The 24,074-nt window shown below is 40.5% G+C and overlaps 1 protein-coding gene across 10 annotated transcripts in view; it reads right to left on the bottom strand.

Moving 5' to 3' along the window:
* Positions 1–9,460: 9,460 nt before the first annotated feature.
* Tank (TRAF family member associated NFKB activator) overlaps positions 9,461–24,074 on the bottom strand; it is a 71,983-nt gene continuing 57,369 nt past the window's right edge. For 9 of the 10 annotated variants that reach the window (XM_021226583.2, XM_021226582.2, XM_005069005.4 and 6 more), the window contains 4 exons: positions 19,577–19,647; positions 18,912–19,027; positions 13,378–13,931; positions 9,461–10,276 (listed from right to left, as the gene is read on the bottom strand). In XM_021226583.2, the coding sequence (XP_021082242.1) occupies positions 10,100–10,276; positions 13,378–13,931; positions 18,912–19,027; positions 19,577–19,647 (918 nt within the window). In that variant the 3' untranslated portion in view covers positions 9,461–10,099. Of the gene's footprint in view, positions 10,277–13,377; positions 13,932–18,911; positions 19,028–19,576; positions 19,648–24,074 lie in introns of those variants that run through there. The other variant, XM_021226584.2, reaches the window with a different exon arrangement.

The raw sequence follows: 24,074 nt of genomic DNA, 5'->3' as shown, positions 1-24,074 counted from the left end.
AACAGCTGATCGTCTATCAGCGATAGACCCTGATGGCGTGAATTACAATTACACTACTTTTCACACTAAATCTGGGTGATAGCTACTTGGAAAGAAGTTTCATCATTTTTTACCACAAACTGGAAAAAGAATTACATGGTCATGCTGTGCTTTTAAAGGCAGTTTGGTTCACTTTTGTCTGTTTAACACCTAATTCCAAGAAGTCCATAGGCATCCAGAGATCTCAATGGCGCGTAATGAATTCACTGTTTAGATAGGAGATTTAAAAAATCTACCTCAAATTACATTTATTAACAAGGCGACCAGGAAGTGTTAAAGTTGTTAGACGCTTCATTTATTAAATAATTTGTGGGTATTTTCAGTTGTCATATCTAGAGTCATGGGGTTTGCTTAATTTTTTTTTAATTAGCAATCCAAAACAATGCTTCCGCGATTTAACAATTCATCACACAATCTCGGGCTCATCAGTTCAGCTGTTAATATTAGATAATTCGGATAGTTATTTTGATCTGTTTATAAATGACTTGGGTTGCATTGTGCTGTGAGGAACACTGTGGCGGCCCAGGCAGATCCTGGGCTTTCCTGTCTTGCCAAAGACAGCTGAGCGCCTCCCAGACAATGATTTGGTGTGCTCAGTTTGGTGAACCAGGGCGAGGGGCAGGGATGCAGTGATAACTTGGTTTCCCATGGTTTAGTTTACTTCATTATCAATGTACATTTCCTTCTCTTTGGAAAGCTACGGGAGGCTCTCGCTCTAAGAGTGTATTTTATTAGACCCCGACATCTCTCTCATTTTCTGGGACTTTAGAAAAAAAAACTGACTTTTCCTCCTGCAAAAACTCACTAACCTCAGAATCCGTGACAGTCCCGAGGCCCCCTTGCCTCACCCCCCTTGGCTCTCTCCCTCCCATCTTGACATTCAAATGAAAATTAAAAGTTAAACCCACCTCAAGCGGCGGGCGGAAGTGGAGCACACTGATCCTGACGTAGTTAACCTAAGAGGAAAATAGATCTGGTTTTTCTTTTTTTAGTCGCTAGCTTTATTAGGTTTCTCACTCTCACAGATTATCCGAAGACTACCCATTGATTGATCGCCCGTAGAGCTGCATTTGGTGTAAAGAAAAAACTCACAGCTTTATTGGCTCCCAGGAGACAAAACAAACAGAACAAGATATTCATATTAATGCAAACAATGCAACAAATGAGGGAAAGAATCGCCGTGCAGAAAGAAGCCTGGCGTCGGCCAGGCTATAAGGGCCCGGGCACCTCGGCTCCAGCCCAGGTCCTTGGCCTCTTGAGTTTCACCCACTGAAGGGTGGCAGGCCTAGAAGCAGTCCCCAGGTCAGGCCTCAGGAAGGCCTACCGGGCCCTCAACCCTGCAGTGACAGACTGCATAGGACCTTGGGCCTCCTTCTTGGCTTCCTGCTTTCTTCTTCACAGCCCAGTTCCTCAGCCTCAGCCTTGCTTTCCAGCAGGGTCAGAAGTGAGAATCAAGGAGGTTCCGGGTGTTCCTCCCAACCACCTGAAGCCCAGGAAAGAGCAGGGAAGATGCCAAGAGCTCTGGAAGGCTGTGTTGGGGGTACACCCTTCTCAAGGCTCGCTTTCCTGTGGGGGAGAGTATTTAAAGTCGTACGGAAACAACTCTGGAGCTTTGTCTGATCAAAAGGACTAGTGTGTACAGCACATCTGTATGGGAGAGGTCTGGGCTGTCTGGTGAAGATGCAGATTGAACACCGATTTCCCCAGACCCTCAGGGAAGACTATCTTTTCTTTTTTCTTTTCTGTTTTTTCGAGACAGGGTTTCTCTGTATTGTTTTGGAGGCTGTCCTGGAACTCGCTCTGTAGACCAGGCTGGCCGAGAACTCACAAAGATCCGCCTGCCTCTGCCTCCCGAGTGCTGGGATTAAATGCCTGTGCCACCAATGCCCGGCTAGGGAAGACTATCTTAAGACCTGGTTGAAGGTCTTTATAACCCATGTGATGTTAAAAACAAAACAAAAAACAGAGTTGCCAAATAGTGTGGAGCATACTTGCCCTAAAAAAAAATTCAAATTTCATTGAGCAGCCTGTATTTTTATTGACTAAATCTGCACAACTCCTTGGCTGAAGAAGCCATCCTGGTAGGCATCAAGGGTTGTTCTCGGATGCAATCCTGACACTGTTTTTTTTTTTTTTTTTCCAGCTCTTTCCTTTGAAAAGTAGTGGCCTCTATGGCATAGCTGTCCAAGTAGAGAGGATGATGGCAGCTCTGATGGACAGCTTGGAGAGAGCAGAGTCATTGGCGCCTCTTTATAAAGAAAGGGACCAGGATCCCTTGCCCTTCCGGGGTTGTGGGTTCTCACCACATCTGTGGCCATCACAACAGAGCCCTGGCTGGCATTGTGTGTGATTTTCTAACCCTTTGCATGGAGCACTATTGTCTTTTAGTGTTTGTTGTGAAGGAACACAAAGTTGGGGCTTGGAAACCTTAAAAGAAGAGCAGCAGAGGAAAACCTGTTTTGAAAGTTATCAAAGGTTCTAATCTAGAAATAAACCTCATTTAGAAAGGCTTTCAAAATGCCCTTAGTAAATCTTCATGGAAAAGGATGTCAAACGCAGTGAGGCTCCTGTGTGTGTGAGTGTGTGTGTGTGTGAGTGTGTGTGTGTGTGTGTGTGTGTGTGTGTGTGTGTTGCTGTAGGGAGGAAGGGAGGAAGCCTTCTGCTTGCTACTTACATTTCTTTCCCAGCCCTTGGTTACAGAGAGCTTTCTCAAGCAAGCTTTGTCACCCTTCTGGCTTCTTTGGATTCCCAGTGAGCTAGCCTGCCTTTTAAGCCAATTGCTTGAAGTTGTATGAATACACCCACACAGGATGCCCCTTTCTCACTGACACTTAATGCTATTTAACAACTCCAAATGGAGAAACTATTTGTCTAATGAGATCTGTTTTCAGAGATTATTCGCCAACACCCAGGGAAGATAATGTAAGGCAGAGACCTCCCCCTGAGCTGCAGGGCCATCACAGACAAGGAGGGCCAACTGGAGCCAAGTGCAACCTTTAGCTGGAGAGCACATTTGGATTCAGAATGTGCCTACTTCGAGCTCATACTGCTTTGCTTCCTTGTTCTTCCTTAAGTTTCCGAGTTCAGAAGTTAGCACTGTGGCTTCGGAGTTATGGTGTGGGTTAGCTGAGCGTTTTAGAGGCATACATTTAGAAGACACCCAAGCCTTTGTATGTTCTGTTCTTCCTGAAGCATCTCGAATGGCAAAAGTTCCTTCCAATACTTTCTCTTTTCTCATCCGAGCCAGCCTGAGAAATACTCAGTGCTCAGCAATGAAGGTGCCTCTTCTTCCCACAGAGATGTCCTGAGGTACTTGTAGGGTGGTGGCTAACTCGCAATACCTGGCCAGCCAACTTCACTCTTCTGCCAGGCTCCCCACCCTGCTCTGTACACTTAGCTTAATTGCTAGTGTCTTTGAAACAGAAGCCTTTGGGATAGATTTAACTTCTTTATGAAGCCCAGAATGAAGTCCGGAGGGAAAGTACACTTTGTGCATGTTTGTGTGAGTACACATGAGAGGGATTTTATAGAAAAGGCACAGCTTGATGGTCTAGAGAGCCTTGGTTGAGTTCTAGCTGATTCAAGTGCTTAGAGAGACTCCTTTATTCTCTTTGGGTATAGTGTTGTCCCCCACCCCCAACCCAACACCAAGAAAATCGAATTGGGCCATCTTATAGGTGTTGTTAATGTGAAAACAGCTGTACTTTGAATTGAGTAATAACATCTTTTAGATACTCTTTCCAAACAAAACATATCAGTATACCAGTAAGTTAGTTTTTCAGTGTATTTATTATAGAGCCCTAAATAAGAAAGGACACACAATCCAGGTTATCTAGGTTTTCTAGATGGCAAGGGGGCATATTCAAATGGAGGTGTGTGTGTGTGTCTGTGTGTGTGTGTGTGTGTGTGTGTGTGTGTGTGTGTGTGTTCTTGAGCGCACAGGGTACTGGTTACCTATGAAGGGTGAAGTGCCAAGTCTCTGCAGAGGTGTGATTGACTTAAAGACTTCTGCCTTTCACAGATAGACATGTCCCAGATCTCACCTCCATCCTAGTTTTGATCTGAGGCCAGTGGAAGAAGACTATAATGCAACAAGAGCTAAAGCTAGGTAGTAAATGGACATGGCACCATTATTCTGAACATTTGGGCATCTTGAAGTGTATGAATCCATCTAAGAGGTATTTTGAGGCTGGAGGCAGTAGGCAGTAAGTACTGTTTGTTGCAGGTAGTCGCAGATGTGAGCTGGAATGCCAGCCCTTGCACACAACGGTATCAGTGGTGTTAGGTGATGTCTCTTGATTTGAGGCCTTTCTTGAACAATAATCTCCAACAGTCTTTCCCTAAACAGACTTCATTCACATTCTGAATCTGGTTTTTGTCTCACACATACTAAATTTTACAAAACAGAAAGAAACAATAGAGCTTATTAGGAAAAACTTGTCTTGAATAGTAAATGAAGCATAATGGAAATAGGCACATGTTTTAGCACAGTTCCCCCCTTTCTTACCAATCGAACATTTACATCTTTTTCAGTGCTGTGATTTTCCCCTTAAGTCTTAAGCTGGCACCACACACTTGCAGCAAATGAGACTTAACATCATTTGTATCTACAGAGAGAAAAATCTTTGTAAGACTGCATCCCAAGTACAGGGCCTTCCAAAAAGAGTTTTCTGCACTCACCCCTACCCTGTATTAGTCATTCTGGCTGTAGCATTCTAAGAACCTACAGGACAAACTCTCTTTGAAGACTGCAAATCAGCTGTCAGTGATAAGTGGTTTTAAAGTATGGCTTGCTCGCTAAGACCTGTAAATTCCAAGATACACCTGACTATATGCTTTGTTATTAAAAGATATGCCCCAGGTGGAGGCATCTTCGAAACCAATATATTCTCTTTATAACTGGTGTCAAATTGATGTATATATTAAAAAAATCTTGGAAAATGATCTCAAAAAGGAAGTAACAGCCCAATGAGCCATATGTTCAGGGAAGCTATCGGGTTTCCATTGGGACCAAATTTCACTTCACCTTTTTGTCCTTATGTGCAAATAAAAACTTATCTGTAAATATGCCATTCAAACAGCCATACAAATTTGTGAGATCTGGGGGCTGAGAGGAAACTACCCTAGGTCCATAAAACCCAAGCCCATGGAAGGTAAATAATTTTGTTGGCTATTTGATATGCATAAGGCAACAGGGAAATTGAACTACATACATTTACACTTTCAAATGCAATGCTTCTATAGAACTAGTTAACGAAGAAAAGGCTGATAAATAGTTAATAAATAAATTTTGATGTCGATCGAACCGCTGAGCCTAGTTTTACATTAATGAATGTAATTTTTCCCCTTGCTGTTAGATGGATTGCTATTTTAACAGATTCACGGATTTTTCCAAATGCAGGCTAACAGTATAGCACTGAAAAGTCTGTGATGGGCTAAGGGCAGAGGTCTGTTTCATGGTTTTCCAGAGGAGAAACCAAAAGTATTTTTACTTACTAACACTTTATAACACTGTATAACTCTTTTTTTAAAGGATTTTCAATTTTAAAACTTTTCAACATTTTAGTTGATCCTAATAGTTTTGCATTCATTAATTCTTTGGTATGCCTCGGCGTACTCTAAAGGGAAAAATGACTTACATTAAGCACTTGTGTAGCTTTCCATATACTAGAAAAACACCAAGATTCACTCAAACCACTTGATTTTATATTTATGTACTTTTATTATAAGACGTTCCAACTGAAGGGGAAAGGCAATAATATAAACGAAACCTTGTGTATGCAATAAACCTCTGCGCAATTATTTGCATCAGGATATGTCAGGGTAAAAGTTAGTAGAAAAATAAAGTTATACTGCGTGGATTATCTTGTAGCGGCTTTACTTTCACTTACCATCTATGGTTAGAGGAAAGTTTTATCATGTTAATTTAGGCACCTGGTTTGCAAACCAGCAAGGTGTCTTAGGAGACTGCCTTCCAGTTCAGCTCTTTGTTTCTGGGTTCCGCCTAAGCCACTTGAGCCACAGGGACGTCAATGTGTTTATTCTAAGACCAGTTGATGAAAAGGTAGTTTAAGTGTTTTTCTGCTCAACCATCAGTTCTGCGGGTCAAGGGGACCGTTATGAAACCTCCGCGGGGTTCCCAGCTGGCCTCAACAGGTATGGCTGATTTCAGCCTGGACTCAGTTTATGGTGGATTCTAAGAGCTGCTATTTATGCCCAGATTCTCACAGGCCAGAATACGGGGCCAACCGATCAAGGAAGGATTTCATGTCCAGGCCCCCGTCAGCTGGTGCCAGGGGTCGATGGGGGTGGGGGTTGCCGCCTTTGAAAGGTTGCATCATACCCACTACGGTTCTAGGTGGTTCTCTCCGGGGTATATGGCGCAGAAACCCCTTTAGCCTAGTCTTGGGGTCAGGAGGTCAGGTCTTGGAGGTACAACTAATCGCAAGGCTCTCTCCGGCTTATTAAAGCGCACGCTCTCAGGGCTGGGATGCGAGGGTCACAGCCTGCAGCCTTTGGGGGCCTTGACCTAGCCAACAGCTCAGGCGAGCGGGACGCGGCAGCTCGCACCAGGGTTGGAAGCCTATAGGGTGAAGGTTCAGCTCCGGCTGGGGAACCGGAGGGGAAGGAGGCGGGAGGGGTGCGGCCGCCCTGGGTCTGGCTTAGCTTTTCTGGCTCTTTCTTGCGCCCAGGGGTGTCCCTGGGTCGCGGGCCTTACTCCGGCCCCCTCGCCATCCCGCGCGTCCGCTCCCCCGCAGGCCGGCCCTGCAGGAGCGCACCGCGAACTTGGGTCCCCGGCGCCCCATGCGGGCTGCGCTCGGCCGTCCAACCCGGGTGAGGCTCGCCAGCGGCGGGGAGGACGCGCGGGAAAGCCAGGGAGCGGGAAGCAGGCGGCGGCGGGCCCGCTGGAAAGGAGGGAGCGCCGCAGGCGGGAGGACGACGCGCGGAGGAGGGAGCGGGAGGAAGGAGGGAGCGCGGCAGGCAGGCGGAGGGAGGGCTGATTAGCATGCAGCAGCGCTCGCGCGCCCGGCTCCATTGTTTTAACACCTCCCCTCTCCTCCGCGCCAATCTGTCACCGTTCAGCAGGCGAACGCTGCTGCCTCAAATGCTGCTCTTCTCAAATGAGACGGATAATTAGTTGCCCCGCACGAATGCCGCACTCTTCTCACCCCTGATTGCTATCACCTTCTTGCTCCTGGCAGTTTTGACACCTCGTAATCAGCCTGCTGCTTTTCTCTTTTCTTCCCGACTTCTGCTTCCCTCCCCCCTTCCTTCCTAGTTGATTTATTTATTTATTATTATCATTTTAAATGCAATCTCAGTGCCTATTTGGACGAGTGTTCCGCCGAGTTAACCTTGCGTATACGTGTGTGCCTATATATGCATATGTAAACTAGGGTGTGTGTGTGTGTGTGTGTGTGTGTGTGTGTGTGTGTGTGTGAGCGCGCGCTCGTGAGCAGGGGGCGGGCTGGCAGTTTTGCGGGAAACACTGCTTCCACGCGGAGAGAATTTTCTCCTAAAGATATTTTTGGGACGGGAGGAGTTGGGGAGAGGGACGGGAGGGAAGAGTTGGGGAGACCTCAATTAATGCTTTAAAGATCTCTTAGAAATTAACAAACTGGGGAGTCTCGGAATCTGCTGTCAGAAGCGTGTTTTCCCCTCTCTCCTCTAACAAGCACTGACAGTCTAATTACTGTAGCTACAAGCAGCTGTCGAGGCAGCAGCCCGGGAGAGAAGGCGCCACGGGATGAGCGCTCACCGCCGGCCCCTGCGTCCAGCCGAACCCGCCGAACCGCGGCCCGACTCCGGAGGATGCAGAGAAGAGCGAGGCGGGCACCCGGCAGCCCCGCCAGTGCCGCCAGCCCAAGGCAGGCCTGCGAGCCAGCCAGCAGACTCCCTTATTGTTTCATATTTATAAAGTCTTTACCTTGAAGGTTAAAAGATGTGAAGAAGAAAGGAGGGGACTGGTGGGGGGGAGTGGGAAGAAAAATCTTTTAAGCTTCCATCCATCCCTTTCTACCTCCTCAAGCTCTCCCTCCCCCGGTGTTGGTAAAATAACCACGCAACCCGGGGCTGAGGGGGCGGGGTGAACCAGGCTGGAGTGTAAGAAAGCAGATGTCCCCGCTGGCAGCAGCCTCAGCCTCCGGGGAAAGCTGCACCGGGGGGGCCATCCCGAGGACGTTCACCTCCCACTTCTCAGGCTTCCCGCTCACAACTGCCTCGCCTCGGCAGGGGTGGTTTTTTTTTTTTTCTTTCTTCTTCTCTTTTTTTCAGACTCAGCGTTTTGAGCACGTAGCTTTCTTACCTGGGAGCTGTTCTTACCCGGCCAGGCTTAGCAGAAGCCTAGTGGCATCCCGGGCACCAGCTCCGTGATAAGACTGAGGCACAGACCTGGCCGGTGTCCATTCTACCTTCCAAGCTGCGGCTCCTGCCAACCTCTGCAGAGCAGGGCAGAAGCCCCCTCTCTGGCGGCCCAATAGGGTCTCCGCCTTAATAAACTGTAGCTTAGGTTCAGCTGGAATCTTAAATTCCCATCTCTTACTAAAGTGGTGTCGAAAGGATTGCCAGAGAAGGGGTAGTGGACCACTCTGAATCACTTTCTGGGCGCTAAGAACCACTTACAGAGGTTCTTTTGGTTGTCAGCAAGCCAGGGAGATGTCAACTGTGTGAGAGGAGAGGAAAAAGAAAAGAATTCCTTCCTGAGAGGCAGTGGGGCAGTGGGGTATATCCTGACTGGGAAGTTTTGATGAGGTGTGTGTGTGTGTGTGTGTGTGTGTGTGTGTATGTGTGTGTGTGGTGAGGCTAGGACTGAGGGTAGAGGGAAGAGAGGAAAGTCTTTGGATAATTGTCTAGGCATTTCTATTCAGCCCGGTGGCAATAGAAAAGATGTACATGCCTCAGAACCCTTCACAGTGAATACCTAATAACCACTATGTCACCTTCGTGAGGAAGATGTCAATGTGATGTGCTTGGCACCTTGAGAAGTCGAGGTACCACTCTCATTCTTCCACTGGGTACAGAGGCCTGCTCAAATTCCCCCACGCTAAATCCTCCAGTATGACACATTGCTCAAGGACAGTACATGGAAGCCGTGTCTCTCTCAACCATTTTTAAAAATTGGGAATGGTGGGTGGTAGGAGAAGCCCAAATGGCAAGAATCATGAAGAAAGAAGGGAAATCTCATTTTGAACAGCTTTGCAGCACTGCATACTTGGTACTTTCTGACGTCCTGAGACCAGCGGCCATCAATCAGGATACTAACAAATTTGAACATTTCTAATCTAAATTAATAAATATGGATTCTCCTCTCAGGCTTTTGCATTTGTTCTCAATAAAAGGAAAAAATTAGAATGCTTAGTTTGAAAGATGATTTTAAAATTTAAAGTGACCTATTAATGTGTAATAAATGATGAGACATGAATTTTATGAACATTCCCCAAATGTCACATATTTATTTACCTCAGAAAAGAGAACACTTTTAATGATCACAACATAAATTTTAATATCTAACTCATTTAATCATGCATCTATACACATAGTAAAAATTGAAACCATGTGTATTATTTAAAAAAAAGACCTAAAATGTTTAAATAATTTTCATCGGGCAACTAATGTCTGATTTTGAATTTACTTAGGTGATTATATTGTCTGCAAATTATATTAGGTATTTTAAAAGAACATTATAGCATAAATAATTTAAAAATTCAAGTGAAATCTTATACACAATACCCTATAAACATTTGGCATTACCAAATTTAATAGATCTCATGAGTCAAACAATAATCATAGATATCTGAGACATAAATTATGATTATGTAACTCTAAGTCACATCCATAATTTTCAATTATTATAATAACAGTGTAAACATGAATATAATGAATTAATTTTACAGAAAATGATCTCAAAAGCTAAAGTAACAAGTTTAGAAAAAAATTCAAATAGTTGTGACACTGAATTTCTTTTATAAACCATCTTAAATTTAGCTTACAAGCAAGCATTCTCTGGCATTACAAATCCAGAATCATCAGAGAACGTGATATGTCTGTTTTCAAATGTGACTCAAGTCTCCCCATTAAAGTGTGAATTAAGATGCCGGAGGAAATCCTCCCTGGATGTAATGGACGGTGGGAAAAGCTCTTGACAGAATTCACACACTTGAGCTTTAAGGCATTCCGAGTCTGTGCCAGTTAGTACCACTAAGTCAGTGTCTTGGTTAAGAAAGGGCTTCCAAAAGGGCTGCAGGAAACAAACAAAAACATCTTTAGTTATTTGTATTTAAAATCAACTTGCATCGAATTTCAAATCCAAATATTTGAATGATTTTTCTATTAGCGTATATCTGAAATTGTCTATCTAATGTTAAGGCAGATTTCTTTTTCAGAGTGGGCACAACTGAATCTTGTACTCCTGAATTTTATCTTTACGTGTTTAAAAATACTGTAGTTTAACACCAACAGTCATTAATATTCAGTTATCTCAATGGCAATAATTTTGAAACAATGGCCAGTACTTTAGACTTTATGAAGCTCTGTATTTCCTACTTCACAACAGGAACCTTAAATTGTAATAATACATGTACGAGCACACTTTTATTAAAGGCAACCCAAAACACAAGTAAACAAATCACACAGAATCAGCATTCTGATTGTTTCAGAAAAGTTTCCTTTAAACTACTATACAAATTTCATTTGTCAGTTTAAAAAGAATTCAAATATTAAATCACTCAACAATATTTAACCTGAGATATGTTCTCTTGATTGCTTTCTTTGCCTGTTTTATAGTTTGGCCTCATTCTTTCTTGCAGATGAATAAAATCAATAGCTGCTCAATGAAAGAACTATGGAAAGTTGCAATTAAATAGAATCAGCTCCAGTGTACTTATTAGCAAATAAAAACTTGCAAATACCCTTTTAAGAAGTCTAGAATAATACTACATAAGAACTAATTTAACAGTAGCTACTTAAAAATGATGTTGACAAAATATCTAACTTTTCTGAACTGTATAAGCCAGATTATTAAAAACTTATTCTTACCCTGACACAGGTAAATTACCCCGATATAGCTAAGTTAAGAGTCTCCTCATAAAACCATTTAAAGAGATTCCTTTGTGCTCCAATTACTAATGTTTTTAATGAAACACAGCTTAGTTTGGTGCCTGACAGTGTTTATGCCTTTAACTTCATTTTAGTTAGCTAAGTATTTACATAAACAGTATTGTTAATTGAAGTATCTGGGTTTCAAGGCATCACTGTCTAATAGTGAGCACTGCAGGACAGCTGTGTACAACAGTTTTAATATATAAATTCTGTTTAGGTAGCAGACGAGACACATTAAAGAGTTCTTACAGACACCTTAAAATGTAGACTCAATTTATTTTCATGGGAAGTGATTGTTGCCACAAAACCAAAAATATTTAAAATAAATGTCATAAAATTTGGGGCAAAGTACTTTTTTGTTGAAAAATTTCCCTGATGACAGAAAAGCAGTAATAATTATAAATGGAAATTAGTTAAGAGTTAATTATATTCAAATGTTACTGGCTGTAGCTTAATGAAAAAGTAAAAAACACTCTAATGCAAAACTTTCGTGGCTAGTAATGAAATGATTACTTTAAAGGTATTTTTTAATTAAGATTTATAAAACAGAAAGAAATAAGCTTAAAAGTGAACCAATCCCTAAATTTGGTAAGCCAATCTTCCACTGACAATTTACTTTTCAAATCTGACAGTAGCTTTTGGTTCAGATTTGATCTGTTCTTGGAATTTAATTGGAACCTCGATTACTGACTCAGCAAAAGTAAAAAAAGAAAATCACACAGAACAAAAATAAGCTGATATAGATTTTAGTCTCTGCTATGAAAGCTGAAGTGAAAAATATATAATTGGTAGTGATGTCTAATATAAAGTAAAAACAAAGTATGCAACCAAAGCTCCCTTTCTTACTATCTGTGGACCACTCAAGAATTGTACCCATGAGCTTCGTCAATACCAAAGAGTAATGTTCAAAATGACTCATTTAACTAAATATTTTTGCAAACTACAACTGTAACGTGGCCTTTAAACCGGACCAATTTCTTTGCTTTTTCTGGCACAATATCAATTATCTAACCTTATGCCCCATGCCTTGTGACAGCTCAACACCAATTCTCTTGCATTTTTAAAGCTGAATACTTTTCTATCAAGTTGTAATCACATACCAGCTGTTTCCCTTGCTGCAATATAGAGAGCAAATGTACAATGCAGGGTGCCATCTACTGAAACATGAATGCACAGACTGCCTAGGAAAAGAACAAGCCAGAGATCTAATGGAGGGAGAGTAACAAGCATTAGAACTGATGCAGTTCACAGCTCCACAGGGACTCCCCCAGCAATAAATGAAATTGTTTAATTGTTTCATTTGGTAACAACTATAGCTGAGTCCATGATGTGAAATAAGGTACAGGTTAGAACACAGAGAGTTAATAATTAAGACCTGTCAGAACCCCTAGTTTTACCTACTACTGAAATGTACTCCAGTCTGACTGTTCCTTACTTACACACTATTTAAAGGCCTTTAGCTGCTAAGAACACTTAAAGCCAAAGGAATTTTTCTATATGAAAGAATATCAAATGTTTCAAAGTTCTAATGAGGATTTTTACCCCACAAGCTTCTATTTATTTTCATTTGTCTTCAGGAAGTAAACAAAATTTATTTTTCTCCCTAACAAAAAAATCTTTCTGTGAAAAAACCGTGAATCTGAAAGACAGGAGGGTAGGATTAGACTCATGGGTTATGAAGTCTTCATGCTTCTCAAACAGTAAATAGACATTGATTAACTAATAATGTGAATCATTTCAAATTAACTCATTATTTGAAAAAAATGTGTAAGAGGTCTGTTTAGCGTCAGGTTAGCAACCACATAAACCTTAAAGAACTACGTATTACCGTAACTGAGAATGTAACAAGTAGGCTGAATGACAGTTTATTTTTAATATTTGGTGCAATTATCTACTTATAGAAAATTACACATTGTTATGTGTACATGTACAAGTTTTTAATGTTTGTTTCACATTATCAAATTTAATAAACCATCCACTAGAACACTGATATAAACAAGCTGTGACTGAAGGACTAAGCATGTAAAGCCATGCCATAATCACAACAGATCTTTATCATACTCATATTCAAAATTCATGTCCTTTATAACAGAACTTATATATTTTACTGAAAGCCTCAACTATGGATAGTCATTAATTTAAAGTGGATGTCTGGTAACTTAAAAGAGATTCGTATCTGTGCATGTATGATAAAATGTGTGTTCACACATAATAAAATATTTGTTAATGCAAAACAGTTACCTGCTGTGGTCCTCGGACAGCTTTTCCTGGGGAATCCAGTGAGGGAAGAGGGGCATCAGGCGGGTCCTGAAGTGGGAATGTATTTACATAGAACACATTATGGTCTCCAGCTGGCAAACACGGAGCTCTAAGATTTGAGGGTTTTGTTTTGTCAGTTATTTTAAGGTTTTGTGTAGCTGAAGCTATGGGGTCAATTCCCCGAATTTCAAATAAAGTTTCTTCTGTTTTACCAAAGTTTCCTGGGTTTTCTCTGACTTCCATATTAAATTTGTCCTGGCACACTGCCTCAGATGTGGCAGGGGTACGGATGTTCGGGGTCTCTGGAGTACTATGTAAGAAAGTAGAGTCACTGTCCATAGGTGGAAACTTGACATTGAACTTAGAAAGTGATTCCAAAGAGGTGTCTTCCTCATCTCGGCCCAGTCCTCTTGGTGTAACAACAGATGCGATACACGACGAACCTCTGTTTATATCATCATTAGCCTGGGGCTTAAACAGCGCCTCTTGTTTTTCTGGTTTATCAGTACACTGTATAGGCACAGAGCACTGTGTGTCTGCAGGGAAAAGGATACAAAAGGGAAACAGTCACACTCAAATCATTGAAAAAAATAGTTGAAACAGTTTTAGACAGAGGATTATTGTTTTTCTATTGGTTTATATACCAACAGAAGACAACTGGTATTTTATGCTTGCTCCCATCTTCCACGAGGATAATAGCAGTCTTCTGCAGGTGAACCAAACAGCAAACAGACTGCAAGTTAATTGCTTTGTCTTCTCCTAGGTTTTCTACTATAAGCTTTGCATATTGTTCTCGGTTACACTGCTTTACACTTAGAAAAATGCTAGTAGCTTATATGTTTACTTTGTAACAGAAGCCACAATTGTAAGTTTAAATATATATGTACATGAATATGAATAACTAGAGCAGTTATTATTTACCACCCGAATTAAGTTAATTCATCTCCCCTAATGTGTCATTAGGTATAACTCTAGTCAGTTTAGTCACTGTCTACACTCAGTGGTGTCAGAATCAGGAAAAAAGAAAACAGTGTAGGCAAAAGAGGTTGACATCTTGGAATGCACTTTAAGGAATTACATGTGAATATGGCTGGATGTGGTATTGCACACCTTTAGTCCCAGCACTTGGAAGGCAGAGGCAAGTGGATCTCTGAATTCCAGGCCAGCCTGATCTACATAGCAAGTTCAAGGACAGCCAGGGCTATATGGTAAGACCCTGCCTCAAAAAAAAAAAAGAAAGAAAACTAAAAGGATGTGCATGTGTGTATGTATCATTTTTGCATGTTTAGAAAGGCTCTTTTAACTGACAAGCAGATGTGAGGCGGGCACCAGAGCTCATTCATCATGAAGCTGTTAGAGAACAAGATCTCTAGGCTATAGTCAGACGCTGGCAAGGAGAACTTCTGAGGAGTCAGTTAGAGTGACAGGGATCACAGCAAATTAAATGGAGTTATGAGCTGTTAAGGAAAGACAAGAAGTCAGCAAATGTTGGCAGTATAGGAGGAGGCTAGTAAAACAAAAAATGCAGACTTATGGATTCAGAAAACACTAGAGTATAGAGCTGAAGAGATGGCTCAGGGCTAAGAGGACACAGGCCCTTCCAGAATACCAGAGTCCAGTTCCCAGAACTCACACTGGTGGCCCACAACCACCTATAGCTCGTTCCAGGGGATCCTATATCTCTGGCCTTCACAGGTACCCACATTCATGCACATACCCACACACCCATGGTTAAAATTAGGTCTTAAAAAAAGCCAACCAAAGCTACGGTGTAACAAAGGGCTAGAAAGAGCTATATTTCACAGTACCAAAGCAAACCAAAACACACCCAACAATTATCAAAGCACAGTCCTTGTTTATGATCCTGAGATACTAGAAAAAACAAAATTAGGTTCCACAATGCCACTTCAAGAAGTCAGTATGTTTGCAGTGTATTTGGTGGCTTATTTTTGTTTTTGGGATGGGGTCTCATGAAGCTCAGGCTGGCCTGTAATTTCCAAAGTAGGTGAGGTTAGCAACGGACTCCTGACCCTCCTGATTCCACCACCCAAGGACTAGAATTACAAGTGTGCAGTACTAGGCGTGCAGCAATGCATTTTATTCAATGGATTAATAGTCATTAGTGAGGTCATAAGAGTACAGGGTATATACAGCACTTTCCATAGTCTGTTTATGTTAGTAGCATTCAACAAATGCCAATTTCTTTATATTCTTTTGATCTTTAGGGTCTTATGACACTTAACTGTTGCCACAGCACATTCCAACACAAAAAGCCTTCTGTTTGGATATGGGGTGTAGTACAAGGCCTTCACCTTCTTTAGTTCATTCTGTAGCATTACATACACACCTCCATATCTCCCCCTTCCTCTCCCTCAAGCTGCCTCATTATGGCACCAGGTTCACCCCGAAACTCTCAGTCTCCAGCCTCGGTCTTGCTAGTGCTGTGGCTCCAGGCTTTACCACATGTAGCTCTTTGCTACTCTTACTTGTCCTTTCCACCTTGACCTAGACACTGACTCTGGATGGCTCTCCCATGATGGTTAGGTGCTCTCAGGACTGAATACCCTTATATTTACAAATAGACTTTCCTTCCCCCATCAAAGTGGATTCTATCACACCTGAAACCATGTTCTGCTCCCTGTTCACCCAGACATCCCACCTACTGCCTGGCACACATATGATAATGTATTCTTTTCCTCCCAGGCTCTAGAATTATAGTCCACACTTACTAGATATTCTGGCTGTGACTAGAAACAGTACAGTAACTGGGACCAAACTCAATTGTTTTGCAGGATTTCTTTGACCTCTGAGATTGACAAAGTCCATTTACTCTCAAGTTGTCACTTTCTTGGTAGTAGACTTGAGGATGGCAGGAAATGCTAGGAAACAGGACTAAAGCTCTGCAATACCTGAGAAGGAATAGCTTCTCAACTCATTTTCAGGAGAACAAGGTAAATGCTTTAGAATCTGCAGCTGCTGCTAATGGCAACGACTATTAACACTGATAGCACTTCCATGTGCCATGCACTAACTGTGGTATGTACATTAATTCACTTAATACTCAAAGTAATGCCAACTCAGGCACTATTATTATCTCTAATTTACATGTGAAGGAATGGATATGGAGAGGTTAACTCCATGGCTACTTCTAAGGCTGTGCATCTAGGGAAGCTAAATCTGGCACTAAAGCCCAGGTAGTCAACTCCAGAGTGTTGTCAGAGCCATTATGTTAAACTGAACGCACTGCCTTCTACACGGAGGGGATCGAGCTGGCAGAACTGTGGTTGGAGTGACTTTCTTAACAGTTGACCTAATCCCCCTTCAAGCAAACAGGGAAACATCAGTCAGCTGTAAGAAGTAGTTCAGTATCTTCTTTTGGAATAGCTAGCGGGTATAGGGCTTAGCTACATTAATGTAATTTGAGTTAATCTGTACATGTGGTAAGAGTAAGAATCTAAGATTCCGACAACTACTAGAAGTCTGAGCTTAGATAAAACCAAAGTCCATGAAACACTTGTCACCCCAGTACCTCACTGAGACACAAGCCAGAGAGCATGCAGCTTTTACAATTTGTTTCAATAACACTTAGTTTTCTAAGGAAATTGAGTAAAATGAAAAACAATTAGATTTCCAAATTTACATATAGGCTGTTTAGACTGCTTTGCCAAATTATCATGAATACTGACAAAAGAGCTGATGGTTGTCTATATGCTAACCCTATATTCTTCTTGTCTAATAGCCAATGAAAGAGAACCCTGCTTTTAGACTAGTAACTCTCCCCTAGGAAATGTTTGCTTAAACATACAGTTCTACCTTTATCCTTTCTCAGGGCTCCTGCCCCGAGTGAATGACCAGAAGAGACATGGTAACGACACATGTATCTGGAAACCCTGCACAGGTGTAAGTTTCTAAACTGTGTCTTCATTCTTTCCCCTAATATATAGTAGTAGATAGTATAGAGCTGTACTGTCAGGGCATAATATTTAACATCTTGTGTTTTGTTTGGACCAAGCAAAGCTTTACTCAATTTAATACAGATCTAAAACATCTCAAGAGTAATGTTCTACCTATTTGTGACACAGTTAATATAAGACATAAGAATAATGTTAAGCAGCTTCCGTGAGGAAGAAATTGAAGTTAAACACTCAGTGTTCAGGTTGACAGATACATACTAAGAGTTAGACTTATGCAATTTAAAAATGGTCAAAGTATTAAATAATTGATAATGGGTTATGTTCTCTGCATAACAAAGAGTGTATCACTATTACAATGTTTTGATAAGATGCTGATGTTCAAAGAGCATGCTTCTGAATTCTAGACACACACAGCTAGCCTATTTTAAGTGAAACTGCTTATTTCTACTATCTTCAGTCTCTGTGGAAGAACAATTGCTCATGAACATTACAAAAATTAAGATGGAGAAATTAAGAGTTCTTTATGAGAAAATTGGAAAATAGGAAGTGGGGACATAAAAATTATAACTATATACAAAGGTTGCTTTTCTTCCCCCTCACCATTTATTGGAAATAAATGCTGGTAGTGGCAAAAAGAGAACTTACATTATCAATGACTTTAAATGCTATGATGTGAGGACCATAGAAAAATCAGGATCTTCAATTAAGGATATGCTAGTCATCATTGTTGCAACATCTCCCAGAGTGTAAACTGTAAGTCATATTGCTAGAGAACTGCCTGTAGAATATCCCAAATCATAGATAAAAAGAAACTCTATCATTCTAAATGATCATTTGACTATCCTTTTGTTTATTGAAGTGTCTGGATGCTAGACTTAATTTCTGTACACACCACACACACACACACACACACACACACACACACACACACACACACACGGGGGGGCATGTGGCTCAGGTTTACAGTTCTAACTCACTGTTAGGTGGATTGCTGCAAGTTTAAGGACAGCCCACTTGACATGGCAAGTTCCATGCCAGCCAGACAGCAGGCTGAGACCCTACCATAATAAAAACAAAAACTTAACATGTGTGCAAAACAGATGTTCCTATGTGGTATTTTATACTCAATTTTTATTTTGTGCTGCCAAGAGAACTGGTTCTAAGTAAATGTGCACTCCACATTTTTATTCTTGAACCAGCTTATCAGAAACTATAACTAGTGTTTAATGACATATCAGGCAGAATTTATTATAAACAAATGTGATGTTATAATTTTAGTTAGCTCATATATAGTAGTGTTGCTTTAAGGTTACTTACTGACAAGTGAGTTAATGTTTAATATGAACCCCAATAAAAATATAGAGATGTATCCTATATTTTCAAGATGGTACTTCTCACTAATGTGATTGGTAGATTATTCAATTAAATCTATATAGCACCATATACAATGAAAACAGTGAAAAAGCAAGAATTCTATAATGTACAGCATAGAATTAATATATTTGGTCAACCATAAGGGGCAAAATGCATAGGCATTTGGAAGTATTTTTACATTAAAAATTAAATCAATTTCAACCAGTATAAAGATAAATTAAATCTTACCAATTGCAATATCTGGTATATTAAGTTTGCTTAAGTGGTCTTTCTGTGCCTTTGCTAGTAAGCATATCCTATGAAATTCTTCCTTAAGGTCCCAGAAAGTCTTCTCTATATTATCCCTAAAAACAAATCAATATTTTTAAATGTAAGGTTATAACTTCAAATGATTTTTTTATTGTAATTAAATATATACAGCATACTTTTTATGGACCACAGAAATATAGAGAAGCTAAATGTTAAAAATAAAATTTAAATTTGTAGAAAATGTCATAAGATAATCCTAATATTTAAAAAAGTAAACACAAAGCAAATGATAAAAGGTCTAGTTCATAAATGCACTGTGTGTTAGTGTATCTACTTATCCATATGTCATACTGATATTCTTTGTAAACATCACAAATAGAGTATTAATTACTCTTCACTCTGGTTCATATCAGGATTCATGCATGTCATTGTATGGCCACAATACAGGGCTTGTTGAAACAGGGGACTCTTGGAGAATTTGGCTTTTTAGATCTAGTTTAGTTTGTAATTACGTGATTTTCACAAGCAGGTCCACTCCAGTGATTAAAAGTCAACTATTCTTTTACAACTGTTAAAAAATTTAAAATATACAAAATACTGCATATTTGTAAGTCTCAAGTTGGCACAGAAAGATCTAGAACCACCTTTCGTGATGTATAGGGAGGCTGAGGTCCTTTGAGGGATCTTTTCCAGAAGAGACTTCTTGTCTTCTCACCTGAAGATGAAAAGAAATGACCACACTGTACATGCTTCCAAATTAAAAGGAGAAACACAGTACAACGTCCACCTAATGAAAACCAATCACATCAATGAGTGTGTGCTCTCTCTCACACACACTACAAGCAATTTCATACACCTAAAAATACAGTAGATCTTTTTTTTCTCTGAGATCAAGGAAAATGAAAATAAAAAATATTTTCAGTAATTTTCTTGATTACTGTCTCTAGTAATGGTAATTAAATAATTTTTTCACATTCAGATAATCAAAATGATTACTCTGATCACCAAGCACCTCTATACCTAGAAATTTAGGAGCAAAATGTTTCTGACACTTTTGTCCTTTGATATTCACTAATAATGGCCTATATATGTAAATCAATGCCTTTGCCTTTTGTTGTAGTTTTTAATTTTTTTTATAAATTTAAATTAGAAACAAGCTTGCTTCACATGTCAATCCCAGGTCCCTCTCACTGGCCTCCTCCCCTCCTCCCCACCAGGCCCCCCAGTCCCCTACTCAATCCCTACTCCGTTCCCCAGAGAGGGTGAGGCCCTCCACGGGGGATCTCCAGAGTCTCTCATTTCATCCAAGCCAGGGCCAAGGTCCTCCCCCAAGAGTTCAGGCTGAGAAAGCATCCCTCATTGTGGGATAAAGTCCATTTGTGTTCCAGGGATAAATACTGATCTACTACCCAAGACCCCACAGATTGCCTAGGCCTCCTGACTGACACCCACATTCAGGGGGTCTGGATTAATTCCATGCTGTCCACCCAGTCATCAGTCTGGGGTCCAAGAGCTCTCCCTTGTTCAGGTCAACTGTTTTCTGTGAGTTTCACCAGTATGGTCTTGACCCCTTTGCTCATCAGTCCTCCCTCTCTGTCACTGGATTCTAGGAGTTTAGTTCAGTTGGTATAGATTTTTTAAAATAAGAAATGAAACTGTAACATGAGAAGTAACCAAACTACAGTTCCTGCTTGTTTAATAAGCATCTAAAAGGCTTATAGAGATAATGTATTATGTATTTGGGCTGCTTGGATACAAGTCCTTGCCTTTCACTCCCACCTTGTGGCCTATACTGGAATTACACATATTCTGACACTGAAAATTGATATCCACAGAACATATTATGGTCATGTATTCTATAGCTCAGTTAAAAATACACAAAACCTCATATATGGTAAGCTCTTTGTGCTTTCTGAAGCCATAAGGCAACAAGTTCTGAAATATGAATAAGTCCTAATATTATATACTCATAAATTATAATTTAGCCCAAACTGTATAATTCTTAAATTCAAATTCAAGCCATTTTTAGACTTTTGGGTGCATGCAGGAACAACTGGCAGGGGTCTGTTCCCTCTCTGCCATCTGGGTCCTGGGAAATGGATGCATGTTTAGCAGTGAGTGCGTGTGCTCACTGGGCCATCTTGCCAGCCCAATCTTGAGTACCTTTTGGTTTTATTCAATTAGTGTCACTGCTAGCTATTAGGGATATATTCACTTTTATTATTTTTGGTTATGTGTATCCGTGGACATAAGTGCAGGTGTCCGTGGAGGCCAGGTGCCCCAGAGCCCCTGAAGAGGAGTTAGTGCTTGTAACAGCTGAGCCATCTCTTCAGCCCTCATACCAAAACTTGCATGGTATTATCAAATGTACAATAACAAAGTCAAAGGAGACATACACTATAACAAAATGCTTGATCATTTAATATTAAATTATAAAAAGGGACTATAATGAATGGAACAACTTCCTTTTAAAAATTGCCATTACAAAGTACAGTAGTTATTTTACTAGGAACTAAAAAGAACCCAAAATGGCCAGGCATTAGTGGCATACACGTTTAATCCCAGCTCTCGGGAGGCAGAGGCAGGTGGATCTATGTGAGTTCAAGGCCAGCCTGGTCTACAGAGTGAGTTCCGGGACAGGCTCCAAAGCTACACAGAGAAACCCTGTCTCAAAAAAACCAAAACCAAAAAACAAACAAACAAACAAACAAAAAACAAAACAAAACCAAAAAAAAAATAAAACCAAAAACAATATGTAACCTAAAACCAAAAATAAGTTACAGAAAGTGGTAATGGCAATATCCTATTTTCCAAACCCTGATTTTTATATAACTAAGAGTGACTGTTTCTGGGGCAAAAGATTATTAAAAACCAACTGGGACTGACAGGGAAGGGGTGAAAGAAAAGGTAATAAAAGAATTATAGGGGGCTGGAGAGATGGCTCAGCGGTTAAGAGCACTGACTGTTCTTCCAGAGATCCTGAGTTCAATTCCCAGCAACCACATGGTGGCTCACAACCACCTTGAATGAGATCTGGTGTCCTCCCCTGGCATGCAGGCAGAAGACTGTATACACAATAAATAAATATATAAATAAATAAAAAAAAGAATTATAAAATTTTGTTTAGTTTAGAAAATTATTGGTGCCAACCTTCCCTGATGTCTAGATTTGATAACATGAAAAAAAAATCATTGGGTATACTGGCAGGGGCAAAGGGGGACTCAGGTAACTCAGGGATTTCTACTACATATCTAAAAATTAAAATCTTTTAGTTTAGGATAAAAAATACAGCTTTCCTAGTTTTGTTATTATTGTTAAAGAAAAAGTCTTGCCATATCAAGCAGTACCCTGCAGTTTCTACCATTCATACTACATCTGTTAATATGTGGCAAGTGAACATCTTTCCCCTTGAAGAGGGCCTGGAACTCACTGTTTAGGCTGTGAGCTCATCCTGTGTTAGCCTCCAGCTAACACAGCTGTGTGCTGCCACCTCCATCCCTCATCTGAAAACTTCAGAATCCCTAGCATGCAATGAAGAATTTGAAAAAGGAACCTTAACATTAACTGGAAGATAAAAACACATGTGGTTGCTGAAGATGTTCTGAGACAGAGTAAAGTTAGAATGAGCACAACATGTTAATACCATTTCCCACTCAAACAACATGACACAGCTTTCTGGAGACAATCATCTATTTTTGAAAGGATTTAGGACTAATGTAGTCGATGGAAACTTAAACACTTTCTTCAACACAGACTTTCTTTTTAATGTTTTCCCCCCTCCTGCCTCCCTCTCTCTCTGATGTGGTCGCCTTATGTACCTTAGGTTGTCTCACCTCCCAACTACAGGATTGTGTGTGTGTGTGTGTGTGTGTGTTTGTATGTACCAGCACATCTTGCCTTCATGTTATCCTCTTTAATGATGGCTATTGTTTGCTGTATATACTAAAGAGGAACTTAAACTAGAAAGATATAACTTGTATTTTTCCTTTCAGTCTCAAATATTACTTAGTGGATTTTCCACTACAGGAAGCTGAAATTATCTTAATTTCAAGTAAGAAAGCAAGATAAATATGAACACTTAAAGAGATTTTATGTGTCAAGTCATTCAACACATGAATTTATTTTGAGGCATAAAAAACACAACAGTGTGAACTATTTCAAGTTCTATGCAACTAGTGTGTGTAGCTAGTGAAGTGAATGCTAAAGGAAGACTTACATGTCATATTCACTCTCCATAGAGATAAACCCTCATACTGAACCCATTAAGACAAACCCATCTGAAAGCTGAAGATGGGAAATGGCCCTGAAATGTCCTTGTGTGTGGACCTGGACAACCTTAGTGTTAACCTATTAGTTTTTCATAGGTGGGTATCATATAAAAACATACATGTCAGAGCCAGAGTATTTGGTGATACTTAAAAGAGGAAAAAGAAAACATCAGCTACTCTTCCATCAGTCCAAAATCCAGTTTATTCTTCATACAGAGACAGTGGAAAATTGGGCATGTAGCTCAATGATAGAGCAATTGTCTAGCATGCCCAAGACCTGAGTTGTGTCCCTAACACTGTAAAAAAGACAAAAAGGTAATTAAAAATGTTTTTGTGTTGTGTTTCAGAAAGTACTAGATATCATCCCTCTAAGAAAGGAATGGACTTTAGCTGGGATCCTTATGTGCAAAAATAATGCTTACTTTCAGGTGCTTGGGCAACTTAGTGGAGTCAATACTAATTCTTATCATTTCTGAATTATGTTCAAGAAGACTTTTCTTTTAAAACAGAAAGAAGAGAACTACTTTTTTTTTTTTTTTAAGAAAGGGTTTCTCTGTGTAGTCCTGGCTGTCCTGTAACTTGCTCTGTAGACCAGGCTGGCCTTGAACTCACAGAGATTTACCTGTCTCTGTTTCCTGAGTGCTGAGATTAAAGGCATGAACTGCCATGCCTGGCCTTTTTAAAGAGAAAGGCCAACTAGGAATTGGCTATGTAGACCAAGGTGGTCTTCAATTCCCAGCCAGGGTCCCTTCTACCTTAGCATTCTGAGTACAGGTCCATGGTAGAGATCTACTTTCACTTTGAGCAATGTAAATTAAGAAACACACCTAGGGCAGAGAAAGGGTTGATAAAGGATGGTAAACTATGAGACTAT

Source organism: Mesocricetus auratus, unplaced genomic scaffold (assembly GCF_017639785.1).
Source record: "Mesocricetus auratus isolate SY011 unplaced genomic scaffold, BCM_Maur_2.0 Super-Scaffold_100004, whole genome shotgun sequence".
NCBI classification, from domain to species: Eukaryota; Metazoa; Chordata; class Mammalia; order Rodentia; family Cricetidae; genus Mesocricetus; species Mesocricetus auratus.
The sequence above is the reverse complement of the archived record's forward strand: the minus strand, read 5'-3'. Positions and strand labels throughout refer to the sequence as shown.